The 23,894-nt window shown below is 49.4% G+C and overlaps 1 protein-coding gene across 2 annotated transcripts in view; it reads right to left on the reverse strand.

Annotated features, from left to right (window-relative positions):
* Rbp (RIMS binding protein) overlaps positions 1 to 23,894 on the reverse strand; it is a 375,020-nt gene that overhangs the window by 36,171 nt on the left and 314,955 nt on the right. For both annotated transcript variants that reach the window (XM_084598275.1, XM_084598276.1), the window contains exons 14-25: positions 22,755 to 22,850; positions 17,581 to 17,679; positions 15,806 to 16,189; positions 14,408 to 14,691; positions 13,765 to 13,840; positions 12,558 to 12,692; positions 11,473 to 11,571; positions 10,027 to 10,241; positions 4,453 to 4,534; positions 3,474 to 3,803; positions 2,845 to 3,021; positions 2,233 to 2,381 (exon numbers count right to left, since the gene is read on the reverse strand). In XM_084598275.1, coding sequence (XP_084454401.1) covers positions 2,233 to 2,381; positions 2,845 to 3,021; positions 3,474 to 3,803; positions 4,453 to 4,534; positions 10,027 to 10,241; positions 11,473 to 11,571; positions 12,558 to 12,692; positions 13,765 to 13,840; positions 14,408 to 14,691; positions 15,806 to 16,189; positions 17,581 to 17,679; positions 22,755 to 22,850 — 2,126 coding nt within the window. The remainder of the gene's footprint in view (positions 1 to 2,232; positions 2,382 to 2,844; positions 3,022 to 3,473; positions 3,804 to 4,452; positions 4,535 to 10,026; positions 10,242 to 11,472; positions 11,572 to 12,557; positions 12,693 to 13,764; positions 13,841 to 14,407; positions 14,692 to 15,805; positions 16,190 to 17,580; positions 17,680 to 22,754; positions 22,851 to 23,894) is intronic.

Consider the following 23,894-nt stretch of genomic DNA (forward strand, 5'->3'; position numbering starts at 1 on the left):
CGCTGCAGCTGTAGCCGCTAAAGTAGCCGCGCGCCGCCGCTGCCATCTGACAGTAGCGGCCAAGTGACGAACTACGTGATACGCTATTCGCTTGAACGGCGCCGCTCGCGTAGCAGTTCTCGCCATGAATGGAGAGAGTCGGCCAGAACCATCATCGTCGTCGGGACAAGACGGACTGAGCCTGATCATCCAGCTGATTTTAATTGACATGCTTGCTAGGTAGAGAACGTATAAGTGCCAAGCTAGCGGCAGAGCCCGACAAACGGAGGCATCGACTGGCTCTTTTTCTCTTCCATAATCGGGCATAGCCGAGCTAAGCCCGGAGCCGTTTCATTATTTCAGTTCACGAAGATACGCTTTGAAGCATGTGAGACGCTTCAGCGACACGCTCAGATGACGCCACTAGTCGTGAGATAAGAAATGCATTAATAATTAGTAAATGCATTTATAAATTCGCGGAATTTTATTTCTCACCAACCTATCGGCCTCTCACAATTAAGGTACAGACATGCACGCGGGTAAAATTCCTAATGAATTGCAAAGGCAAATGAAGTGGACAGATTTTTGTCACACGTGCGCGTAGAGCGGAACGTCACTAGGGAGGATCTGGTTCCTCACGGTTATCAAATGAAAGATAGACGTGTTTATTGAATTACCTGGCCTATTCTGAATTCTATTGAATTACCTACTCTAATCTCATCTAGTCTAGTCTACTCTATTAGTCTAATCTAATGTGGCTGATCTACCATTCGTTTCTTCGCAACCTCAAAATAGACCGCATAGTCTTCGGAAGAATTCTCGCCTCGTTAGAAGTGACAAAAATATGTCTTCCCTTGCACTGGGGAAGGTCATAAAATTATTTCAGCGCAGCTTATAACTGCCACAGATATGCCGCTCACACAAGTTGCATACGTTAACTGTTGATGTATGTATAATAAATGAATCTTGCTTGAAAAGCGATTATCACATGATAAAAAAAGAGCTTGCAAAAGGAGAGAGAAATTTATTGTGACGTTAGTGCTGGCTAATCGCATTTCTGCAAGTGACGTATACATCAATTTAACGCATAAGAGAACTTTTCGAGGCGCGAAGAGAGAGGAGGATATGGTACAAGCGTGCACATTTTTTAATACAAACGCAAATGGCAAAAAGAAAAAAAGATTGCCAGGCAGGAAAATGGAAATCGAAGAAAAAAGGTGGGTGACAGCCATGTTTTTAAGGCGAAAGCCTGTAATGCCTCATCGTTGTCAGCAGGAGCTGTCGGCAGAGGGTGTCACACTTACGAGGGAGATAGTTAAATTCCCAGCCGAGATCTTTATCAACTGCGCACGCCCCGGATCGTGAAACGTTCGTCATAATTCCCCTTGTCTACCGTGAGGATAGCGGGATTCCGCGAGTGACAGATACTGCGCCTTTAATTTCCTGTAAACGAATTATAGAACGCAGGTCAAATTTGATGCGTTTAATCGAATGCTGGTTGTGTTCGACAAGGGGCGCGCCATGTACCGTCACGACTGGTCATGACGTCACCAGGAATTCCACGAGGCAGCCGCCTGGTCTAACCAGTGTAGCTATTCTAATGTTATCTAGTCTAATCTACTCTATTAGTCTAATAAAATGTGGCTGCTCTACCATTTCGATTGTTCGCAACTTCAAAATAGAGCGCATTGTCTTCGGAGGAATTCTTGTCTCGTTAGAAGTAATGAAAATATGTCTTCCCTTGTTGCTTGGAGTACAAGCAAAATTAAGAGTATAGCTCAACGGGACGCCTAGGCCTGCGTGCAATGCACGATAATATCTGTCACCCACGAAAGAAAATATTTCGCGCACTGCACATAGTTTGACAAACTAATTCGCAGATAACAAAAATTGACACGCAAGAATCGCTACTCGAGGGTTCAGGTTCCCGTGATGGGCGATCCTCTTCTACAGTGCGCTTCTACCGCGGTAAACAACGACAGAACAAGTTACGCGTGACTTTATGCGTGACCCAGGTCGTGAAGATCTCAACGTGGCTGATTCCAGGCGAAAAAAAAAAAAAAAATCGCGACCTGTAGAAGAGACTGAGGCTCTCCTTCGACCTTTATTCATTTTGTTTTTCATTGTCAAGAATCCCATCTCCCTGCTTTTTCTCTACCGTGGATTACTAAGCGTGACAGTTAGCTAAGGCATTCGCTTGCGGGGGTTGGGAGTGCGGGGAGTAGCGGTGGGGCGTGTGTAGCGGGACCGTACCTTGGACGCCCGGGTGGGGTGCAGGAGCTCGTCGGGCACGATGACGGGCAGCGAGTCGACGGAGAGCGAGTCGCCCGCCCTGGTGCGCACCGTGACCGCACGCGTGTGCAACGGCAGCAGGGGCGCCACATCCAGCAGGGCATGGTCACCTTTTATGGCAACAAGCGAAAAGGAGGGTGAGTTAGCCGCACGGACGGTTCTATTACATAACCAGTCATGAAGCCTCAGCTTTCCAAGTGCTTCTTCGCGAGCGTACTCATTTCAAAGGAACACCACGACCTCTTCTGTTACGTTTTTAGTAACTCACAGACAGGTGTATAACCAACAAGACAAAGTTTATAAGGCATCTAAGTGACTTGATAAAGTACAAAGCGAGCAGGGAAGACGGAAATCTCGGTAGCACAGTCTTACCAAGAGTTGAGAGTATATAGCTCAGTCCGGTAATCATGAGAGTTTCGAAAAGAGTTAATGTGAACTCTGAATAAAGACCTTTTTAGCACAATGTTGGTCGCTGGACTGATCCTTCCCTCCTTGCCCTAGTAAGAGTTTATGCTGACCTATCACAGATAATAAGAGAAATATCGGCGTAGTTAATCTGCCACGCCCGCCTACCGGTGGGTGAATCTATCTCGGTGACCTTCTTCCCTGCCGCGTAGACTGCGTAGCCTGTGACGGTGGCCCCGTTGGAGGTGCCCAACGCGTTGATGGTGACGGGTAACCAGGTGACCAGCACGGTGCCTTCCTGGGGGCCCGCCTCCACCTGGACGTCCACTGGTGGGTCCGGAATCCCTGAAACAGCAACGAACGGCAGAAAGTGAGCCTGACGCAAAACCAACAAACTACAGTTGGTAATCCTCTGCAAAGGAACGATGGTCGCTCTTTGAGGAACTTCATGGAAGAGACTACTTTGAAATGTCGAGATCATATATATGTAGCCGGTATATAGCTAGTATATATTCTTGAAGAGGAAACAAGTTCTGTTCAAACAGTTCGTTTCATCTTAATGCCAAATGGTCCAGATCTCAACTGCTCTGCAGTGCTTCACTGCTTCTCGGGCCGTCTGTACAAGTGTGCACATTCCTGGCAACCGAGCCCGCCTCGCTGTGTATGCCCCGCTTTATCGTCTTTCGTTTTCCTGACTGCCTTCTTCTTCAAGGTATTTAATTAGTACAGTTTCCAAAGCGGCAAGCCTTGCATTACGTTCAGTTCGTATTGGCTAAGCCAGGGAAGCGCGCGCATACCTTTGGGCAGTGTCCGGAAGTCGACGAACGAGGTGAGCATGCCGGCCAGCTTTCGCGGCTCGGCACCCTTGGCATCGCTACCGGTGAGCGCGACGGCGGCCGACGACATAAGCAGGCGGCCGGGCTTGGCGCGCACCGAGACCCGGTAGGAGGTGTTGGGCGCCAGCCCCGTGACCAGGTGCCGGAAGGTCCCCGGCTTGAGCGACTTCATCTCCACGCTGTTGACGGCCACCACGTGGCTGAAGTTGGAGTTGCTCGGCAGCCAGCTGATGGTCGCCGTCGTCGAGGTGATGTTGGAAGCCTTCACGCAGCTCGGCGCCAGAGGAACGTCTGCATGGTGAGTTGTCACAGCAGCCGCGTAAACAGGGAGACAGAAACGGGGTTATTATGAAGATTACCTATCCACTGCATGCATCTAATAATCGCGCTTTTTAATCAAAATATTCCGAAGAGTAAAATTTTCAGTTACTTCAACTCGTTCAATATGTCCGGGAAGCTGGCACTGGCAATCTCATTCTTCACTGCGCCAGAGAAAAATGTTCTAAGAAGTTGAAATGGGTTCGCTGTATAATGAACAGCCACGCCACAGTGAACTTAGATATAGCACGAGCTTCGGGACTGTGACATAGTATGATATGGGCATCGTTCAAAGTCGGAGACTCAAGTTAATTCTGTACAACAAAACAAACAGAGAAGAGCAGTCGTTCTTTTTGAGGTGTTCATTGCTTATGGGATCGACCAAAGAATATTTATATACATGAAAAGGGTTACTCCGATCGAATAAAGTATAGAAATGACATTTGATGCGGTCCCTGAGTCCAAGCATCATTGCAGAACAAATTTTACGGCGAAAAGAGCATAGCAGCCAATCACCGGATTCTTGCAGGTATTACAGATATGTATTGAACTCCTTTAATACGTGTCGCAAAATGACCCTCCTGTGTACTTTACTCGGCAAGTGTAAGCCTGTGGTACTTACTCTTCCCAATGACAATGGTGCATGCGGCATCCCGTGAATGCTGGCCCGAGGTCAGGACAGACCTTACGCTGATCCGGTGCGGCTGTCACAAGGAACGAGAACATGGAGGAAGAAGAAGAAGAAGGAGTAGAAAAAAGACAAAGTCAGTGCAAGTAACTTCTTGACCAAGAAGGGGGTAGAAATGAAAGCAGCAACACGTCCATACGCAAAGACAAAGTAAAGAGGACAATAGGACCGCGCTGGGATTGCTTATTGGAAAGGTGCGCAGGAACAAGAAAACATGTGCCTCGGAACAATGAGCCACTCTTTATTCGCGTCGAACTCACGATACTAACAAAACACAAATAAATGCCACTTTATCGATAACGCCAATACTGGCTCTGCCATGGCGGCCGCAAGCATCATTCTGATCCGGCGCACTTCCGACATGCTCACCGAAAATGATGCATCGTGTCCAAACACGAACGCGTCCGCCGCACTGATCACTATGTACTCGAGGGTTACAACAGACAAAATACCCCATCTATTCTCCGAAGACCATGTAGCCTTGTTTAGTCGCCGCCTAGGTTATTCCTTTCGTTTCCGAGGCGAGCGAATTCTTGCGCTCTCTCAACGTGCATCGTGCTTGGCGCGCCAAGATTCGCCATAGCACATAAACGTAGCACATGTACATACGTGCGCTTATATACCAGTATATAGGAACACGCGCATCGGTGCATCGTAGGAGGTACAGCGGCCCGAATAAATTCCGGCTCGCTGCGGACCCATCGTGCCGTTCCTTCTCGCCCGACGCTCCAGCCGGGCAGAGAAAAAAGCAGGCAGGCATGATCTCGTGGGAATCGAGAGCAGGATGACGGCCTGCCTCCTTCATCGATCATGAGGCCGCGCCATCCAATTCGGCCCCACCGCACCTCTCCACGCGGCCACGTCGGCTCCCGCAAAAATCATTCGCACCCCTTGAGCCCGCAGAACTGAGACCTCCACCTTCTTGTTTTTCTTCTTCGTTTTCCTGTCTGCCCCGAGGCACGCCACTAACCAGTAGAGGGTAAGCAGCTCTTGCTTGCTTTCTTCGTCTCCTCCTCCTCTGCGCTGGGACGCACTATTTTCGCGTGCAGAGAAATCTTGCGGAACTGCTCAAGAGAAACAAGCTTGCTCAGCATACAGATGAATGCAGCGTCCGAACAAATCTCAGTAAAACAGCTATGGCGACCGTCTGCGGGCATGCTCGTCTAAAGCAGGAAATGTAGAAAGGTACAGGTCGCGAATAAACCCGCGACCCGCCAATCAATGCAGACACAGGATTCCTGAAGCTTATATAAGCGCGGAAGATGAACGGAACGCCCATGATAACTAGAAATGAAGATGTGCGCCCGTTGATACACTCGCGTGTAGTTAGCACGACCCCGCAAGTGCCAGCTGCCACGCAGTCTTTTGTCCAATCATACGCAAAACGTCAAACGTGCGTCGCGAACGCTCTTCATAACAGAATTGGAAAGGGAAATGACTCTTAACGTATAAGCATTTTCTCATTTTATTCTTTCCAAATAACAGCGCAGTAAAACGTGCTGAAAAAAAAAAAAAAGCGGCAGTATTGCCAACAGAGCCTCGCGTGCACAGGCACGCGACCGGCATCGAATTCCAGCAGGAAGCGCCGGACCGTGCACGCGTCACGTACATCCAGGGGTGGACGCAGGTAATGAGGCCTGTCTCATTTCGAGTGCAATCGACCTTTGCTGAAAAAAAAATTAGGAAAGGGCGTGTCGTTCTGTACCGAAACCGACACGAGCCACTAAATTCGCACGAATTGCTACTCGCACGTACGCTTTGCTTGGATGTTTTATGTAAAGTTTTCTTCAAGGCGTTTTCTCTACGCAACCTTATGCCAGCACATTTCGATAACCCTTTTCTCTATGATTGGTCCCCCTCGCTTTCATAGCGCGAAAAAAAAAAAAAAAAAAAACAACGGTTCTACAAAATGCCCTATTCTGTAGGTTTTCTACTAACTGTGTCTACATCCGCAAGAGACCAATGAAGAAACCGATACATCTTATAGACTGCTACTTATCTAATAGACAGTGGTGTTTCTTGATCAATGGGCTGTATTGGACAAGTACAGGTTGTACTGGATCATTAGAGTATCCAGTATATCTTATCAACTGATACACATCTGTCTTATAGACAGTACATATTGGTTTAAAGAACTGATAGAACGATATGGTTGGTTGGTTTGTGGGGTTTAAAGTCCCAAAGCGACTCAGGCTATGAGAGACGCCGTAGTGGAGGACTCCGGAAATTTCGACCACCTGGGGTTCTTTACCGTGCACTGACATCGCACAGCCCACGGGCTGTGCGATGTCGCTTTTCGCCTCCACCGAAAAGCGGCCGCCGAGGCCGAATTTGATTCCACTTTCTTGGAAACAGTAGTCGAGTGCTGTAACCACTGCGCCACCCCGGCGGGGCTGATAGAACGATATACCTTACATTATAGACCTTACAGGATAAGTCAGTAATTCTTATTTTTCATCCTTACCTTTTCTATTTTCAGAAACTTTAACCCATAAAATCAAGTAGCTCATCCCAACGATCATCAAACGTTGCCGTATTGTACGCGTGCTATATTTTGCTATAATAAGAATTCAGTAGCTAGGGCAAAAATATATACTGTAAAACAGAGTTGACATTTGTAGTTGTTTTTGCCCTCGTAACGCCAGCGAGAGAGAAGATGACGAAAACGACGAAGCTGACGAAGGTCGATGAACAACAATTGCTCGCTCTGAGGAACGCTTGCCTTCGCAGAAGCAACGTCAGTGGGTTTCTGTGACACTGACAGTTGATGCACATGCCTCGCCAGTATTAGCGATGACGCAGGCGAGTAAATGTTTTCAGCAATTCAGCATATATGCACTGCGGTTCGTCGTGAAAGCTGGTGCTAATGACTGAGCGGAGATGTCGAGGAGTTTCGGTCATTGGGGAGGTAGTTTCGGCGGTAAAGGAGGTTGACACGGATAGCAAAGTGATATGCTTGACGTCGGACAGCGCGAGGAGGAAGTCATGGTGATTGGTTGGCTCTAGCTTGAAACGATCCAGAGATCCTTGCGCTGCTTAAACGCCATGTCCACGGCTTCAAGGAAATAGGGAGTGAGGTTGGCGACAGAGGGCACAGGGGAGCGGTGGAGAGCATCTGCGTCGGAGTGCTTATGACCAGACCGATAAAGGACCCGAATGTTGTATTTTTGTAAAAGGAGAGCCCAGCGAGCGAGGCGGCTGGAAGGATCTGAGAGACGACAGCAAGAAGAGAGCATGGTGATCGGTGATTAGACCGAACAGCCGCAGGCATAAGTAAGGGCGAAATTTAGTGATGACCCAAACAACCGCTAAACAATCATTTTCTGTGATTGTATAGTCAGTCTCTGCTTTGATCAGTGCACGATTCGCGTAAGCAACGACGTATTTGGGGAAAGAGAAAGACAGACTCTCTCTATTTCTCATCACTGATTATCATTACCTATCACTAACCATAACTATCGGTCACTATAAACCAGACCCCCACTGATCCCGCAGAATCACGCAGGCACATCTCGCGCACAGTTTCTGCACACACTTTCTGCGGACGCACTCATGAGCTCTTACAGGCTTTTGCTTTAATAATATTTGAAAGGCTTGACACGGTTGCAGACGGCGCAGTTCTTGCCTCCGGAACTGCGGCGCCTTCTTTTCCGCCTGAAGGGGTGGGGATCGGCGGGCCATGGGAAAGCGGGACCGGCGGCGAGAAAACGGCGACCGGTGTGTGCGTGAGTTGGAACGAGTCGGAGAGCGAGGTGAAGATGGACGACCCGATACTGGTTTGGAGACAGGTACGTCACACGCGGGCGTGTGCCCTTAGTCGTAAGCATGGGATACGCGTGCACGGCATCACCAGGACACATGGCCAGCTACAACGCAAACATAGCAGATCAGGCGGTTACTTGCGTGTGCCACGGATTCATAGTGCGCAGAGCAGTGCGAAGACGAGCAGGCTAATCAGGTAGTGCCGGAGGCACGGGCTGTCGCCTAGCTAGGGTTCCGTGGCGCGTACGTAGGCATGGCGGGTGAAAGCGGTAGCCTGCTCGCAATTTCGGTGACTATAAGGGGCGGGTTGACGGGTGGTAGGATCTTAGCAACCTGCTCCTAAATGACACTTTTGTATATAAGGGCGAAAGAGATGATGGGTCGGGCCGGCAGGTCCCCAAGGACAACTGACAAGCCACCTTTTCCTACAGCAACTGTTCAGTTTGCTGGAGAAACGTGCTGATCCTCAGGAGAGCATGAAAGGTTCAGAGTCGAAGGTTGTCGTTCGAGAAAATGCTACGGCGCGTCATGATACACAGTTTTCAAAGCTCTTCCTAACTCTGAGACAAAAAGATGACGTCAGAACCGGTTTGCAGGTTCCTGGCGACCAGCATCTGAAATATGTCATCTTGTGTCCGCTTGAGCACATGCTTGATCTTATCATAGATGAATTGAGGCGTTTACGTAGGTTGACAACATCCTCAACGCAGCTTGTGAAGTTTTGAGCTTTCTGTTGGGCCCAAGAACGCCACCGTTGTTCGACGCGAAGTTTCCAAACAGCGGGGCAGCCGGAAACATCGGTGAAATTAGTTTCGAGGTTTGCCCAGGTAGAAATATTAGCTTCGTGGTTTCGGAACCGCAAGTTGGCGACGTCAGTCAAACAGGGGATGACGTTGGAGAGCTTCACGCTGTCATCACACTTATTGCTACTGAGGCACTCAAACGTTCGAAGCAGGTCATCCAGTCCTCCGCGTCTGTGTCGCCCGTGCCGTTGAAGATGGGTTGGTAGCGCTACCGCACTGGTCCGGAACAGATGACGGCTTTGGAGACAATCGGGTCAGGTTGGGTCGTGGTGCCGGTCGTGGTGGTACAGTCGATCAAGGTGTCGCTTCGGAACTCCAGGGTAGAAAAAGGCGGCACCTCTGCCAAGTATAATGAGGCGGATTAGGCAATTTGCACGGCACTCGCATATTGCTGCTACGAAGGCCGGCGCTCCTCAGCGCGAACTCAAGATTCGTCAGCTTCGTCGTCTTCGTCATCGTCTTCTTTTGCACTTCTCGCCGCTGTTGCAAATTTCAACTATACATTTTAAAATATACATACTGCCGCTTTTTGTCCGATACAAATGGTACCGAACAAGCTATGGTTAATGCCGCAAGGCGCGGATAACGCGTGGAGTTGCTGTTGCTGCTGCTGCTGCTGCTGCTGTTGCGACTGAACCATTCAATGCAGGGAAAAGTTCTTGAGCCTATGGACTGTCTCCAGCTGATTCCCAATCACTGCCATGTGCCCTCTCCAAAGTGCACTCTAGAGTTGTTTTGTGACATAATCTGTCTTGAGAACAGAGATACAGACTCGTATAATGCGCCACACCGAGGCGTGAAATTCAAGCTGTGCGACTTTCAGATTGTCCACGACTGGCTGACCAGCTGACCAGGTCAAGGCGAAATCATGAACGCTAGTTACCTCCTCAGCGCGTCCATCAAGTCGGAATCGCGGTGCGTCATATATGACAAGGCAACGCACCTGCGCCGCGTCGACGCCCTCCAGGAGTGCCCTGGTACGGTGTCCGGACCGGACAGTGGCCTTGAGCACACCATCCACGTAAACATGGTAAGCCTCCAGGGAACCCAGCACCACGTCGGGGGGAAGCCAGCCGATGAGCACGCTCTTGTTCAGCTGACGCTCCAGCACCAGCCGCTGCGGAGGGGGCACGGGGAAGCCCGCAGCCCCTGCGCCGCCTGAATGAAACGAATAGTGGCGGTGGTAGTGGTTTATTAAAATAATATTAAAAATGAAGGAAAAGAATGTTGCTGGCAGTTATTGGCACTTAATAACTTAATGGGCAACTACGGTGGTTTTTCACCATGTTCAATTATTGAATCCAATACATCCCTGGAAGTGTCCTGACTCCGACATAGAAACAAATTTTCGAAATTCCAAGCAGAACTATTTTTGAACTGAAAGAACATCAAATCGAAACAGAAACTGGTTTCATGGTCACAATTACGACGTTACAGTTGAGGAAATGATGACGTCACTTACGATGCTGGAAAAGCACTGGCACGCCCGTGGGATGGTGGATATAAAGTCGAATTCATGACGCAGTACATATGCTTGAGGTAGAATAACACAGGACATGAAATTTCATGAGCATGCGGAGAGTAGGCAGCAACGTGGGTGTACTGTTTATGACGTCACAAACGCAGTGTTGCCTGCCAAAAATTTCTGAACTGCGTCCGCGAAAACGGCACAATTTAAAATCGAGTTGTGCGAGAATTAATTATCGTACGGCGCCAGAATGTGGTAGAGTGCGTGAGGGCGGAGGGGAAACCTGCAATAACTTTTTTACCAGAATATGCGAATGGTGAAAAACATGTGAAGTTGTCAATTAAGCACCCGAGCTGCGGTCGTAGGGAAAGTAAAGAGGTAGGAAGACGATAGCAAGGAGAAGTACACAAGGGAGCAATTGCAATAGGAAGGACAGAAAGGGATGAATGAACCCGTTTTTAAAAGACATAAAAAAGAGGTATCTAGCAATTTCGAAACCAAACGCCCGGATTACATGCTGTGCAAATATCTTGAGACGTTCAGACGCTGTGCCTGGGTATGTTTTACAAACCCTCTACATCCCTTAAGTGCCAAACAACGGGCTCCGCGGCCTTCTTATGTGTCACTACATTGGTGCGCGCTTTACTATCTAGAAAGGGGCTTCAATATGTCGAGGTTTGTAACTCCAAGCCTTCTCCTTTGTACTGTAAGACGACGTCAGTAGGGCAACTGTTACATCGGAAGGTCACTACTGCATATCTGTACGCAACATGACCAGCTTTGCTGCATTTGTTTTCGCAGTTATATTAGTAACTTTGATAAGAAGGCCCATCGTACCCAGAATAATGGCAAGCAATATTATTCCTCGAGTTGATGCCAAGTAGCAGATAAGGATGCGGAACTTCCTAGACCAGGACTTACCGGTGCCGTCGTTTTCTCGTTCGGTCTCGGAAAGGGCGTCTTCGTCCACCTCTTCGATATCTTCCAAGTCGATGTAATCATTCATCCGATGGAAGTCCTCTGCGAGCAAGAGCAGAACTTCTGACGAGATTGACCATACTTTGCGCTCAATTCAAACGGTCACGGCAGCGTTCCTGGTAAAGCATGTTCAAAATCAAAATCAGTCGTGTGATTACAGATAGCAAAAAACAATAGCAACATGCGTGCGGGCGTGCGCGCGCGCGCGCGCGCGCACACACACACACACACACACACACACACACACACACACACACACACACACACACACACACACACACACACACACACACACACACACACACACACACACACACAAGCACACACACACACACACACACACACACACACACACACACACACACACACACACACACACACACACACACACACACACACACACACACACACACACACACACACACACACACACATACCGCCCCCCCACACACACACGCACGCGCGCACGTTACAAAAGTAGATAAATATTTGAACTGACACCGGGACCTTTAGTAGAAGCGTGTATGATCACACGAAATAGCACCCATCACCTCTTTCCAGCATACACCGAGTTAACGCGATTGGTTACAGCATCACGCGTAGGCAGAAATTGGGAGAAGAGAGTACAGAGCGAGGGGAAACGTCTGTTTTTACACAGGAGTCTGGCTTCGAGAAGACGGAAGTGTTCTGCCGCACCTAACAATTAAGAGTTGGTTCCAGTCACATGCGATCGGAACGACAACTGGCGAGTTCTTATTCCTACAGTAGTGCAAGCTCACTGTGATGTCTGTTCAGATGCCTGTACGGCTATATTTTGTCAAACAACGCAGTTTCGGCTCTTCCATTTCCCTTTCTGCGCACTAGGAAATCATTTTCGTACCACAGTTCGAGTAGGAATCATTACACTTTTTTCTACCGTCTCTTTTAAAAGTGCTAAGATGCGAGCGCGTGTTCTGTGCATCGATTCATTGGCGATGATTCCGAATGCAATGATTGTACGATGGTCGTGCCTTGCATGCGTAACGTACCTGGGGGCAGCCTGTGCTGCTCGTCCGATCCCGCCAGGTTGTCCAAGTCTGGCGCGTAGCTGACGCTAGCGCTGCTGTCGTCCGAGTCGCGGTTCCCATACAGAATGGACGTCTGGAACTCGAGCAGGTCCTCGCCTGAAAAGGCGCATTTAAGACTCACAGGGTGTCCGAAATTAAATTATCGCTTTTTCGAGGTCCTTATCTTCGCACAAAGCCACCTGCTGCCAATACCGCAAACGGTATTTGCAGTGCAAACCACAGTGTGTCGCGGTATATTGTAATTTACGTGCGCTCCCAAAGCGTCGGGTTTTCTTCCTGTACTGACGAGAGAGCACTTCGCAAATACCGAAGCCCACTTCTAGTTTTAAGCATCCATGTCACGGCTTGTGTCCATGTAATTAGATATTACACGAAATTGACCCAACCAACATGAAAAAAATAAGGGGAAAAGAGGATCAAGAAGCCCTCAAGAAAATAATTGCTTTTTATACGGGGTTGCTTTTTATACGGCAACAATGCATATAGCACGCGCTGAAAATATTGGCGTCGTTTTATCAACGGTTATCATAAACTGCACTAATACAGATAACTCCTGTTAATAAGCATCTGTTAAATGGCCATTTCTATAAATTTATATAAAAGTCTCAACATGTGTGACGTCACGTGTCAAATGAGGGAATAAACACAACAGATGACACGTTGATCACAAGCTCTGTAGCGGACGTGCTAGTTGGAACTGAGTTGATATGCCATTTTGAAGAAGAACAGCGCGACTTAGACAATGACGGAAGGAAGACACACGGACAAGCACTTGCCCGTGTGCGTCTTCCTTCCGTCCTTGTCTAAGTCGCGCTGTTTTTCAACACGACGTGCTAGGTAAAGGAAAATAGTTTCGGCCGCAGCTCTCGCGCCTTCTGCGACGAACATAGTCCGTCTGATCTGAGCGCGCTCACGGCAAGCCACCTGCCGTAAGCAAGAGCTCTGCAGGTAGTTGACATCATGCTGCCCCGGTTACCTGACGACGCGCAAAAGAAGCACTTCGACTCCAAGAAGTGTTCTTCGCCGCCAACCGGGCTTGGCGGTGTATGCACCGGTATCAGAATTCTCCTCTTTTAGGCGCGAGTACAAAGATTCGGATCACAACACGAATATCCAGAGAAAATAAATACTTAATGCGAAGGAAACATTAAACGCGCGCAAAACATACCCGTGAGCTTTTCCACAAAGTTGGATGGTACCAATCCTTTCCGGCCGTCGAGGAGTTCTCCGTTGAAAAAACCATCCTACAAGAAGAAAACAAACAAGCGAGCCATTAACTGCATCCAGAAGCACTACAGTCCTGCACTTAACGGACGCGACGAGTACAAGTGTACAACGGAATCGTACTCCGGCAATGCATCATTTCAGTCTCGCCAGACCAGGACATCGCCGACATATCAAAGCAATGACCATTCAAAAAAAAAAAAAAAGACCTAACTGGTACTGTACTGCATCAGAGTTAAAAAACCTAGTGCAGCCGCCTCGCGATTTTGACCACAGGCGGCTATAAGAGAAGCATACGCGCGCCCTTTCATCGGAGCCGTCTGGCTGGGTCTAGCTGGACCCATAAGAGGGAAATGCGTGAAGTATGACGAACTACGTTTGTGCGAGTTCGCGAACATGCAGGGCGGAAAGGCACTACGGAAAGACAGCGAGAAAAGCGATAAAGAGGCCGTACTGTCATTGATATTGTCTTCCGTCACTTTTACTGACGTCATTGTCCTTATGTGACATTCCTCCCGCACTTTTGCCGAGCAAGCTCATGGTAGGCCAAGTGTTTATGTGCAGTGTTGTTCCAATTGCGCACTCACCTCGTCCATCTCGCCGGAGATGAGGATGTAGTCCCCCGCGGCGAGGAACAGTTCAGCCTCCGGGTGCTCGTTGGGCGACTGCTTGAGTGGGTCGTAGCTGTATCGGGCCACGTAGACGCGGCAGCGGCCCCGGCCGGGCAGGTCGAGGAACTCCACGGAGTCCACGCCCAGCGGGTCTTCCTCGGCCTGCTGCGCCTGCTGCTGGGCCGAGAGCTGCGGCTGCGGAGGCGTGGCCGACTGCTGCTGCTGCTGGTTGTGCTGCTGGCTCGAGGCCACGGCCAGCGCTGGGGCAAGAGATAAGCGGCGCGCTCTGTGTTGTAATGCACAGCATGACTTTCCTTTTCCAACACCCCAATGGAGATCTCCAACAAGCACAGCGGGACGACAAACAGCAGAGATGGGTCGCCCTTGAGGCGTTTCGCGAACTATGCGAAAGTTAACGCTTTTTGGGTCGATTGAAGGTTAAGTTGAGGACAACCCAGATTGCTATGAAACGAAAAATGGTAGGGGTAACATTAAGAGATAGGAAGCGTGCATACTGGGTAAGAGAAATAACTCAAGTTACCGACATTCAAGTGGAAATTAAGAAGAAGAAATGGGTATGGGCAGGACATGTAGTGCGAAGAGAGGATAACCGATGGTCGCTTAGGGTAACAAACTGGATCCCAAGGGAAGGAAAGCGTAGCAGGGGGCGGCAGAAAGTTAGGTGGGCGGATGAGGTTAAGAAGTTCACAGGGGTCAAGTGGATGCAACTAGCACAGAACCGGGTTAAGTGGAGAAATATGGTAGAGGCCTTCGCCCTGCAGTGAGTATAGTCAGGCTGATGATGATGATGATGGTGGTGGTGGTGATGATGAATGTTGTGTCGGCTCTCAGGAGTGCTCGGAATTTATTTGATGCCGCATGACAGTACGCCTCTGGGTGTGCTTTTCCGATATCACAGGTCGGGTCATGTTATTAGAATCGCTTTAGCTTTGGAACTTTCACATGTGGAAAGTTCACATGTAGAATGCGCGTCCTGTCCTTAGACATGTTCCGGGAGGCATGTAAGTTAAATTGTGCGATATAAGTTCGAAGAGGGGCTCCGAAAAGAAACACGTGAGTCCAGTCGCTAGGCGTTGGCTACTGCCCATCTCCAAGGAACGCATGCATGTTTCCTTCGTTCCCTTATTCTACTTCCTAACACACCTACCCATCCCTCACTCGCGCGACTGCCGAGATGACAGCAAGCTCACCATGTGCCTCTTCTTGAGGTAACAGCGCGGAACGTGGACGGGAGCACAAGTTGTTGAAAGTCAGCGCTCGTTGTGTCGTCTTCTAATCTTGTGCTCCAGTCCACGTTCCGCGCTGTTACCTCAAAATGCATAACCAACATGCCCAAGCTGCTATTCTAGTCACCTTGTGCCGTCTGCGCGTCGATGTGAAGCCGTGGCGTAGGTGTGACGGGCGGCTGCTGTTGATGATGCTGATGCTGTTGTTGCTGCTGCTGCAGCAGATGCTGCAACTGGAGCTGCTGTTGGTGCAGCTGCTGCTGCTGATGGTGGAGGGCCGTCGAGACGGCCGCTGAGTGTACGATGCCGTTGGGCGGCAGCGACGGAAGCGTCAAGCTGTTGCTGGCATTGCGCTGAGCGAGGCTGCTCCGCGAAGCGGCCACGGGCGCCAGCGAAAAGGTGGTCGCGGCTCCTCCGCCGCTCAGGCTCAGGGTGCTGCTCAGGGACGTGGTCAGCGCCGCCGACGAAGACGGGCCGCATAGCCGAGCCGGGAGTAGGCCGCACGACGAACCTGCACGCCATGAACGCACGGATAAAGCACCTAATGAGGCGCTATTTATGCACAAACGAAAACACCCTTCTCCATAAACCGCTTGCTACATTTACTCACTGGCTCTTTACAGCGCTAGATGTATTAACCTAGACCCTCGGCTTCGCGCCGTAGGTGTCTGCGTCTTTCCGCATTCACGATTCTAGAGAAAAAGGACAATCTGCTGCATGCATCTGTACAAAGGTGCTGTCAGGTAGAACCACCCTTCAGCTGCTCTACCTTGTACTCTATCCACAGTAGTCACGCTACGGACTAATCATTTTCCGAAACTGTATCGCAAGCCATTTGCGTATGCACAGTTCCGGCGAAGTCGGTGGTAAAGAGTTTTTAGTTGGCGATGAAGTTTCGGAGGGAGTCTTTGATCTTAGATGTGGGTAAACTGAGTAAAAAAAATTGGTAGCGATGTGCCGGCAGGCTACAAAGTCGATACTTTGCTTCGGAAGCCAATTTTTTGGCTTTGGGATGCATCTGATTTCGTGAAGAAAGTCCGAATATATCTCGAATGTTGGTGGCCTTTACGAGCCGCTTCATCGGCTTTTCCATTGGCTTTAATGCCACAGTGGGCTGGTATCCACTAAAATGTTATGCAGTGGCTTGCGGCAATAGCCAAATGATGAAGATACGTGATGTCAACCGAAACAGGCTGATAATTGGTTTTCTTCAGCAGGTTATACAGGATTTCCAGAGATGCTATGGGATCAGTAAAGATAACCCATCGTCCGCCTTCAAGGGTATGACGTGATAGCATAGGCTACCACCCGACATATACAGCCCCGCTTTAGCCAAGCCGCATGAACGTGACTACGTGACCTATAAGAGTAACGTGAATGCTTGGGTCCCGGCAGGCTGATTCTGATATTATCCTCCCATACAAGAAAGGAGAGGCTCGAGTTCTCAGCTCCTGCGAAATGCAACGTCAGGCAACCCTACGTTCAGTCCGTGGGCTGCCATGCCAGCTGCCAGCTATCACCTGTCAGCGCCATGCTCAAGATTTTTCGCTCACTACGCCGACGCCGACCAGGCCAACGGCGGATTTTCTGGTGAACGGGGTCTTCATCGCTATCATGTCAAAACAGGGAAGCGCGAAGCCATTTGAAGCCATTTCTTGACGCGGAGACAAAGACGCAGTGAAAACGGACCTTCGGATCCGTGTCCTTCCCATCGTCTCCTTGATGACTGAGCTGCTTCACGGCTAAGTCACACTCCAGTGGTGCCAGCATGGAATTCAGTGCCTGTCAGCGCTGGGTCGAAGCTCATACCACGCGGAAGCGTCCTTTTCTGCTCCCCCCTCCCCCCCCCCCCCTCCACACACACAAAAAAAAGGCACACGAGGGAAGAAAGCGTTCAGTTACCGAGGCAGGAGCGCTTCTTGTCGAGCTCTGCCAGGATGCGGTTGTCCTGCTCCAGTTTGGCCATCAGCCCGTCCAGTTCCTGCATCGTCACCGTCGACCCTGCGTCAACGGGAGGAGAGGTCACAGAGGTAAGAAATGCGCGGTAATTCTTTCACCCGCGTGCCTGTCGGAACTTCGCCAGCAACGCCTGAGATGAGAACGGGAGAAGAACGAAACGAGAACAAAAATGCACAGAACAGACGCCGAAAAAATTGCCTAGATCAGTTTTCGCGTAATATTGCACCCCTATCAAGGAACCTGAGAAGCTGAACGACAAAGCCAGCTTGAAAATTTCCCAGCTGGCGAGGTACATTAGTGACATTATTTACTTAAGATATGTGGCCGCCGAGCTTCTTGTTTCTTGCTTGGCAGAATCTTTGAAAACAACACGACATACATGGAAAGATTATGGCAAGAAAACACAGATGAAGAAAGAACGTAGGGAGAGGTCGACAAAACCAGCGATCTCTTAACGTTACCTCGGATCAGCTACCTAACGCCACAAGCTACTCAAATAATAATTATTTCGCGAAAATACCTGCTTAACTTTACCGATTTCATAAATTCATGTCAGTACAAAACAATAGTAGAGAGGCATACCAGCTTAGCGCGTGAACCGGCAACAGGTGCGCCAGATTTGGTTTAGTCAATAGCCCTGCCTTATGCCGTGGGAGCTACCCGAGCTTGTGGACACCTGCGCCCTCGTTATAACCTTCTTCCTCGCTAACCGCCCTCCGCTCCGCGTCCTTACCACGGGACCTATCTTCCGGTGGGGCATTTTTCGGTTCTCGTCGTATCCTTCCTAGAAATTTTCATCGCGCGAGGAGAATGTCGAAACGCCCCTCCTATCTGGGCTGTTGCAAACAGGCTTCATTGCCACTTCCACCACGCTAGCGCCAAGCGCGCACGATAGCCCAGCTAACAACGTGGCGACCTTCGTTGGAAATGTCTATACTCGGGGAAAACGTTCCGTGGCTATGGTACGAATGATATAGACCCGATGAAGTATCAGCATAACACGTCATTAGTAGCCGATGACTGTGCTGCCTGTCGGAAATCCCGCAAAGCGTACAGGCTGGCAGCGTCTGTCGGATTTCCGCGCCCATTCCTGTACACTTTCGTAATGCGCTTGTTTTGAGAAAGTACATCGTGTAGACCGATGACAAGTCGGGAATGTACACTCACATGTAAATGAACACATTTTTGCGTAGTTGGCAGTTAAAAGGTGATTAATTCATCGTGAGGTGAGAAATGAAGCCAAACCCATAAGTGAGTTCAAAGATAAATTACAGGAACGCGTTTAAGTCTCCTTACGTGCGGAAATACGAAAACACAGAGTTCCGCGCTTTATTCCGTTATCAGCTCGTTCTGCGTTTTGTTGATTTTCCGACGTATACAAATTTACTTTTAACGCGAAATCCTTTCCTAGCTCATGTGTGGCGTGGACAGGATTTTTGGACCGAGAATGTGCGCATGAACTCTCAATGAAGAAAAAAAGTTGCCTGAAGGCATAGCTTGGTTAAGCCTGGAAGATCGCGAAAGCAATACCCTTGGCTGCGCCTTGTTCGGCGGCTGCGGCCCGACTACTGCGAGGAGCCGAGCCACAGCTCCATTTATCCTCCTAGCGTGACGTCACAAACAGCGAGCGCAACTTGAAAGACTCAGCACGACGCGAGTGGGAAGAGCTACGCTAAGTAACCTTGGAATAGCCACAGACAGGGGGCAAAAGGAAAGGGTTGACATTGACAGGAAAATCAGGGCGCACCTAAGAATCCCTCCCCTACCCAAAAACATGCACCCTGAGTTTAATAGGGAAAGGCGACAGAAAAGGGCGGAAGCGATACAAACAATATATCGGAGCAAACCCTCAAATGAAGTTGCCTACGTAGATGCGGCAGGAAACAGACACAGTCGATACATGACCATAGCGGCGGTAGATGGGGGAGGCACCCTCATCACGGCGGCTACCATACTAGGGAAAGAAACCGAGATAGCGGAGGAAGCTGCGATAGCGATCGCTTGCGTTGGTACCAAAGCTAGATATATTATCAGCGACAGTAAAACTGCAATCCAAAATTTCAGTAGGGGGAGGGTAAACCCCCTCACCACCAAAATTTTAACACAAGGAGTGATTGATAGGACGATCAACATCATCTGGACCCCGGCGCACGAATCTGTCAGCGGTAACGAGGCGGCCCACAGTGCAGCTCGAGATCTCTACCTCCGAGCTGTACAGGATGGCTCGGCTCAGGCAGAACATAATAGAGAAGGGCGATTAATCTCGTATCAAGACATTACAGAACACTACAGGCAATGCCGGAGGCGTTTCCCCCCACCAAACAAGGCGTTAAATAGAGGTCAGGCAATGGCGTGGAGACGCCTGCAGACTGGAGTATACCCAAACCCAGTACTAAATAAACATATCCGATCGGACTGCGAGGACGATAAATGTAAAAGGTGTGGGGCGAGAGGAACCCTCGACCATATAATTTGGGAGTGCGCTTACTCCCCAGGCAGGGCGCAAAACATTAGCAGTAGGGAAGCCTGGGAAACCTTATTGCGAAGCTCAGACCCTGAGCTCCAACTCACCGCCGTCCAACTGGCAGCAGAGGCCGCCGGCGAAACCAAACCGGCCAGCATCTAATGCGACCATCCCGTGCGGCTGGGCCGCTAAGTCCCCTCCCCCTTACAGGGGGGTGAGACAGAGCGGCCCAGGCGGTGTGGTCCTTCTCTGTTGGACAATAAAAGTTTTCAACAACAACAACAACACTCTCTCTCGGCTGCGACACAGCGCCGTGTATGGACTTGCCGCCACCATCCGATGGCGCGAGCTGGGGCCCCATCTCTCGGTTTGGCGTGACGTCACATGGTCGCGTGGAAGGTCATGTATGGAGGCGCCACGACACGCCAAAGGCTCTAAGTGCTAGCAGTATAGACCTTTTCACGACCCTTGGAGAAACCGGTTTGACTGGGCTGAGAACCAGGTGTGCGGGGAGAATCCGCAGCTTTTTCCTGTGTTATGAGCACAGCCCAGTCTCCAATATGGCAGCGCCCTGTGGCCAATTTTGAAAAGGTCTATTGCTTTCGCAAAAAAAAAAAAAAAAGTCCGCCGCTTGGTTTTGAATCCGCGTAAGAAGAAACAGATCAACTTCCCCGCCTCAGGCTAGAGCGCACTGTACTATCGGCAAAGTTGATCTCTAAACTTGCAACGCACCCCCACGCTGTGCAGTGAACATCGCCGTCTTCATGAAGTTCGATCTGCGCCACCCGCTCCTTCATTTAACACGTGTGCCATCCACACACGCCATCTGGCCGAATAGGGCCGAGATTCGCTAGCGCAGTGTCTGCCGAACCCACCGGGCGGCGCAAAAGAAAATGCTTTCGTATTACTGCACCTAAGCAAACTTAAGTGCGCACATAGAATCTTTACTCACTTTTCTTTCTTACAATCGCACTTATTTTCGTTATTTTTATCAGCCTTATTTTCTACTTTATTTAGTGTACTTCATTTTTGTTTTGGTGTTTTAGTGATATTTTTATAATTTTGTTTTCCTTTAATTTTATTTAAGTTAGTAATCTCCTTGTCTTTATGTATTATAGCATATCATATCACGACCACAAATTTATCAGTAATCTTATCAGGAAGTATTACCATAAATGTAAACCAAAATCACCACCGAGTCACGTTATCAGTTTTAGCTATCTTATCTCAGTGTTATTATGACTATGACTAGTCGTCTATACACTTCGTAGAAAATGAATTATCATTAACGATCTGCTGACATTTTTAGAAAGTGATGGTGTGATGCAGTCTTATCTATGTGATCTCATCACCTTTACCATGACTGTAATGACTATGACTAGTCATTTATGTACTATGTTGCTATGACGTACCTCGTTATCATTACTGATCTACTGTTAATTACCTGTCAATCATTATTTATCATCTTATCGAGATTATCTCCTGCACACAACTCATGTCAGCACATCCTGACCCTGCCATCAATTAGCAAGGAAATGCTTTCGCATTATTATTCTCAGCTATCAGCTATTTTAAGGAAAGCTAAGCCTCCGCAGCCATGACTGCAAAGCCACAGAAAGCTATACGCGAGTACAATCGGCCCGCCGCCTCACGGACAGGGGCCAGGAGCTGCTGGGAACATATGGGTCCCGTAACTAGGGAACCACACCGTCTGGTGCCTGCATGCACCACCGAATTATTTTGGGCTTAATAAATGTTGATTCCTCCTCCTCCCACAATCTCTTTTCCACCTCGCACTGAAACGCTTATCTTAACGCTCGTGGCGGAAACAGTGATGATGGAAACAATGTGATTATTGCAGCATAATTTGCCGCAATATTCGCACTGACCATATTCATTTTTATTTATTTTTTCGCTGCAAGAATTTTCGTGCATCTTATGCGGTTGCATCACGTGTTAGCGTTCTCCCTAAGAGCAAACGGCTCTGAGTCTATGCAAGCAGTACTCGTGCTGACCTCTGAATAGATCTCGTCCTGTTCTGCAAAACGGAGGTCGCTTTTTTTCTGCCGGACAAATCTGCAGGCGATCAAACAACACGATGTGAGAAATTGCTCTAGCAACATCAGTTGTTCGGTTTGGTTTATGGGATTTAACGTCCCAAAGCAACTCAGGCTATGAGAGACGCCGTAGTTGAGGACTCCGGAAATTTCGACCACCTGGGGTTCCTTAACGTGCACTGACATCGGACACCACACGGGCACTTTGCTTTTCGCCTCCATCGAAAAGCGGCCGCAGCGGCCGGGATTTGATCCCGTATCCTTGGGCACAGTAGTCCAGCGCCCTAACCACTGCACCACTACGGCGGGGTATCGGCTTTTCATTTCGCTACTCAGTGATCGATCGGATTCTGAATGCGCTTTTGAACTGCAATTCACCTTCGCTTTTTATTTTTTAGTGTCGCGCGAGCTTGTCGAGAGTGGAGACACCCGAAGAAGTGAACGTGAACTACTATACAGGCCGCATAAACAAGTCTCCAATGCCCACCTGGGCAGAAATATGGTCTTAGGAAACTGGCGTACACTGGAGCATGCGGGCACTACGCCCCACAACGCTGCTGACTGCCGCGAAGAAGGTTGCTCATATAAGTACTCACTTTGCAGGACCCTTGGCCTGAGCTGGGAGCAAAGCTGGCTTGTCCGATGGGGCTCTATGGAGAGCTGATCTATAGCTGGCGAGGAGAATGAAGACTCTGCGAAAGCAGAAAAAAGACATCAAGAACTGAAGTGTTAAAATCAGTGTAAGGCGCTGCCGTCGCGATTCCCCACAAGAACAATACGTATAGGTTTCGCAATGAATTCAGCAGTTGCCAATCACAGTATACATGGCAGCACTTGCCCAGAAGTTAGGTGTCTGTATCTCCCTTGCCTAGAGCGCTTGTAATGTGTGCACAGGGCGACAAAAATTGAAATGGGAGAACAGTCCCTGATTTCTGGTCGAAACGTTATTGTGTACTTTGCTTGCGGGTCCATTTGGCACTACTCCCGCGCCAGTGTTGTCTTTGGAACCTAGCAGCACCGACGAGATCTCACTTTGAATACAGATAGTGCGCTGTCCGAGCACTCGACACAAAGGTGACGCAGGCTACACTTATACTCCACTGGTACACGACTGCCTTTTGTACAATTCTCAACACTGGGCTCGTACTCATGTTTCAGTAATGATGAACGCAGCATGAAAGTCTGCGTTCCCGCTGAAAACTTGAACACGTGCTCAGAAACCGCCCTATTCAAACGGGAGCGAGTGGGAGTCTAGTAAACGCCAGACACGAGGGTCTACCAGGCAATTAGGCTGCCCATCGCCTCGCTCGAGATGTATACAGCCGAGCGGCTATAGAGACCCCGCTACCTGGAGACAAAGACCCCCTCATCACCTACAAGGAGCTCTCTGAGACTGCAAGACTAAACAGAAGGATCTATATACCACCAGATAGGTCCCTAATACCCTTAGAATGCAGGGCCTGGCGAAAAATTCAGGCCAATCATTTCTTTCCTCATGTTACTCTGCATAATGATTTGACAGGGGACCCAGAGGCTTGCCATCTCTGCAACGTACCTCTGAGTCAAAATCACCTAATCTGGCAATGCCCCGATACTCCGGGAGCTAAAGGAACTGATCCCCTTGATCAAATTACCTGGGAGTCCTACATCCGCAGCCCAAATGTGGATGAACAAAAGATCGTCCTACGCCTGGCGGAGGAGGCTTACTTCAAGACCTTCTCTGCGGCCACGGCACA

Source organism: Amblyomma maculatum, chromosome 3, assembly GCF_055883805.1.
Source record: "Amblyomma maculatum isolate TAMU_Amacu chromosome 3, ASM5588380v1, whole genome shotgun sequence".
NCBI classification, from domain to species: domain Eukaryota; kingdom Metazoa; phylum Arthropoda; class Arachnida; order Ixodida; family Ixodidae; genus Amblyomma; species Amblyomma maculatum.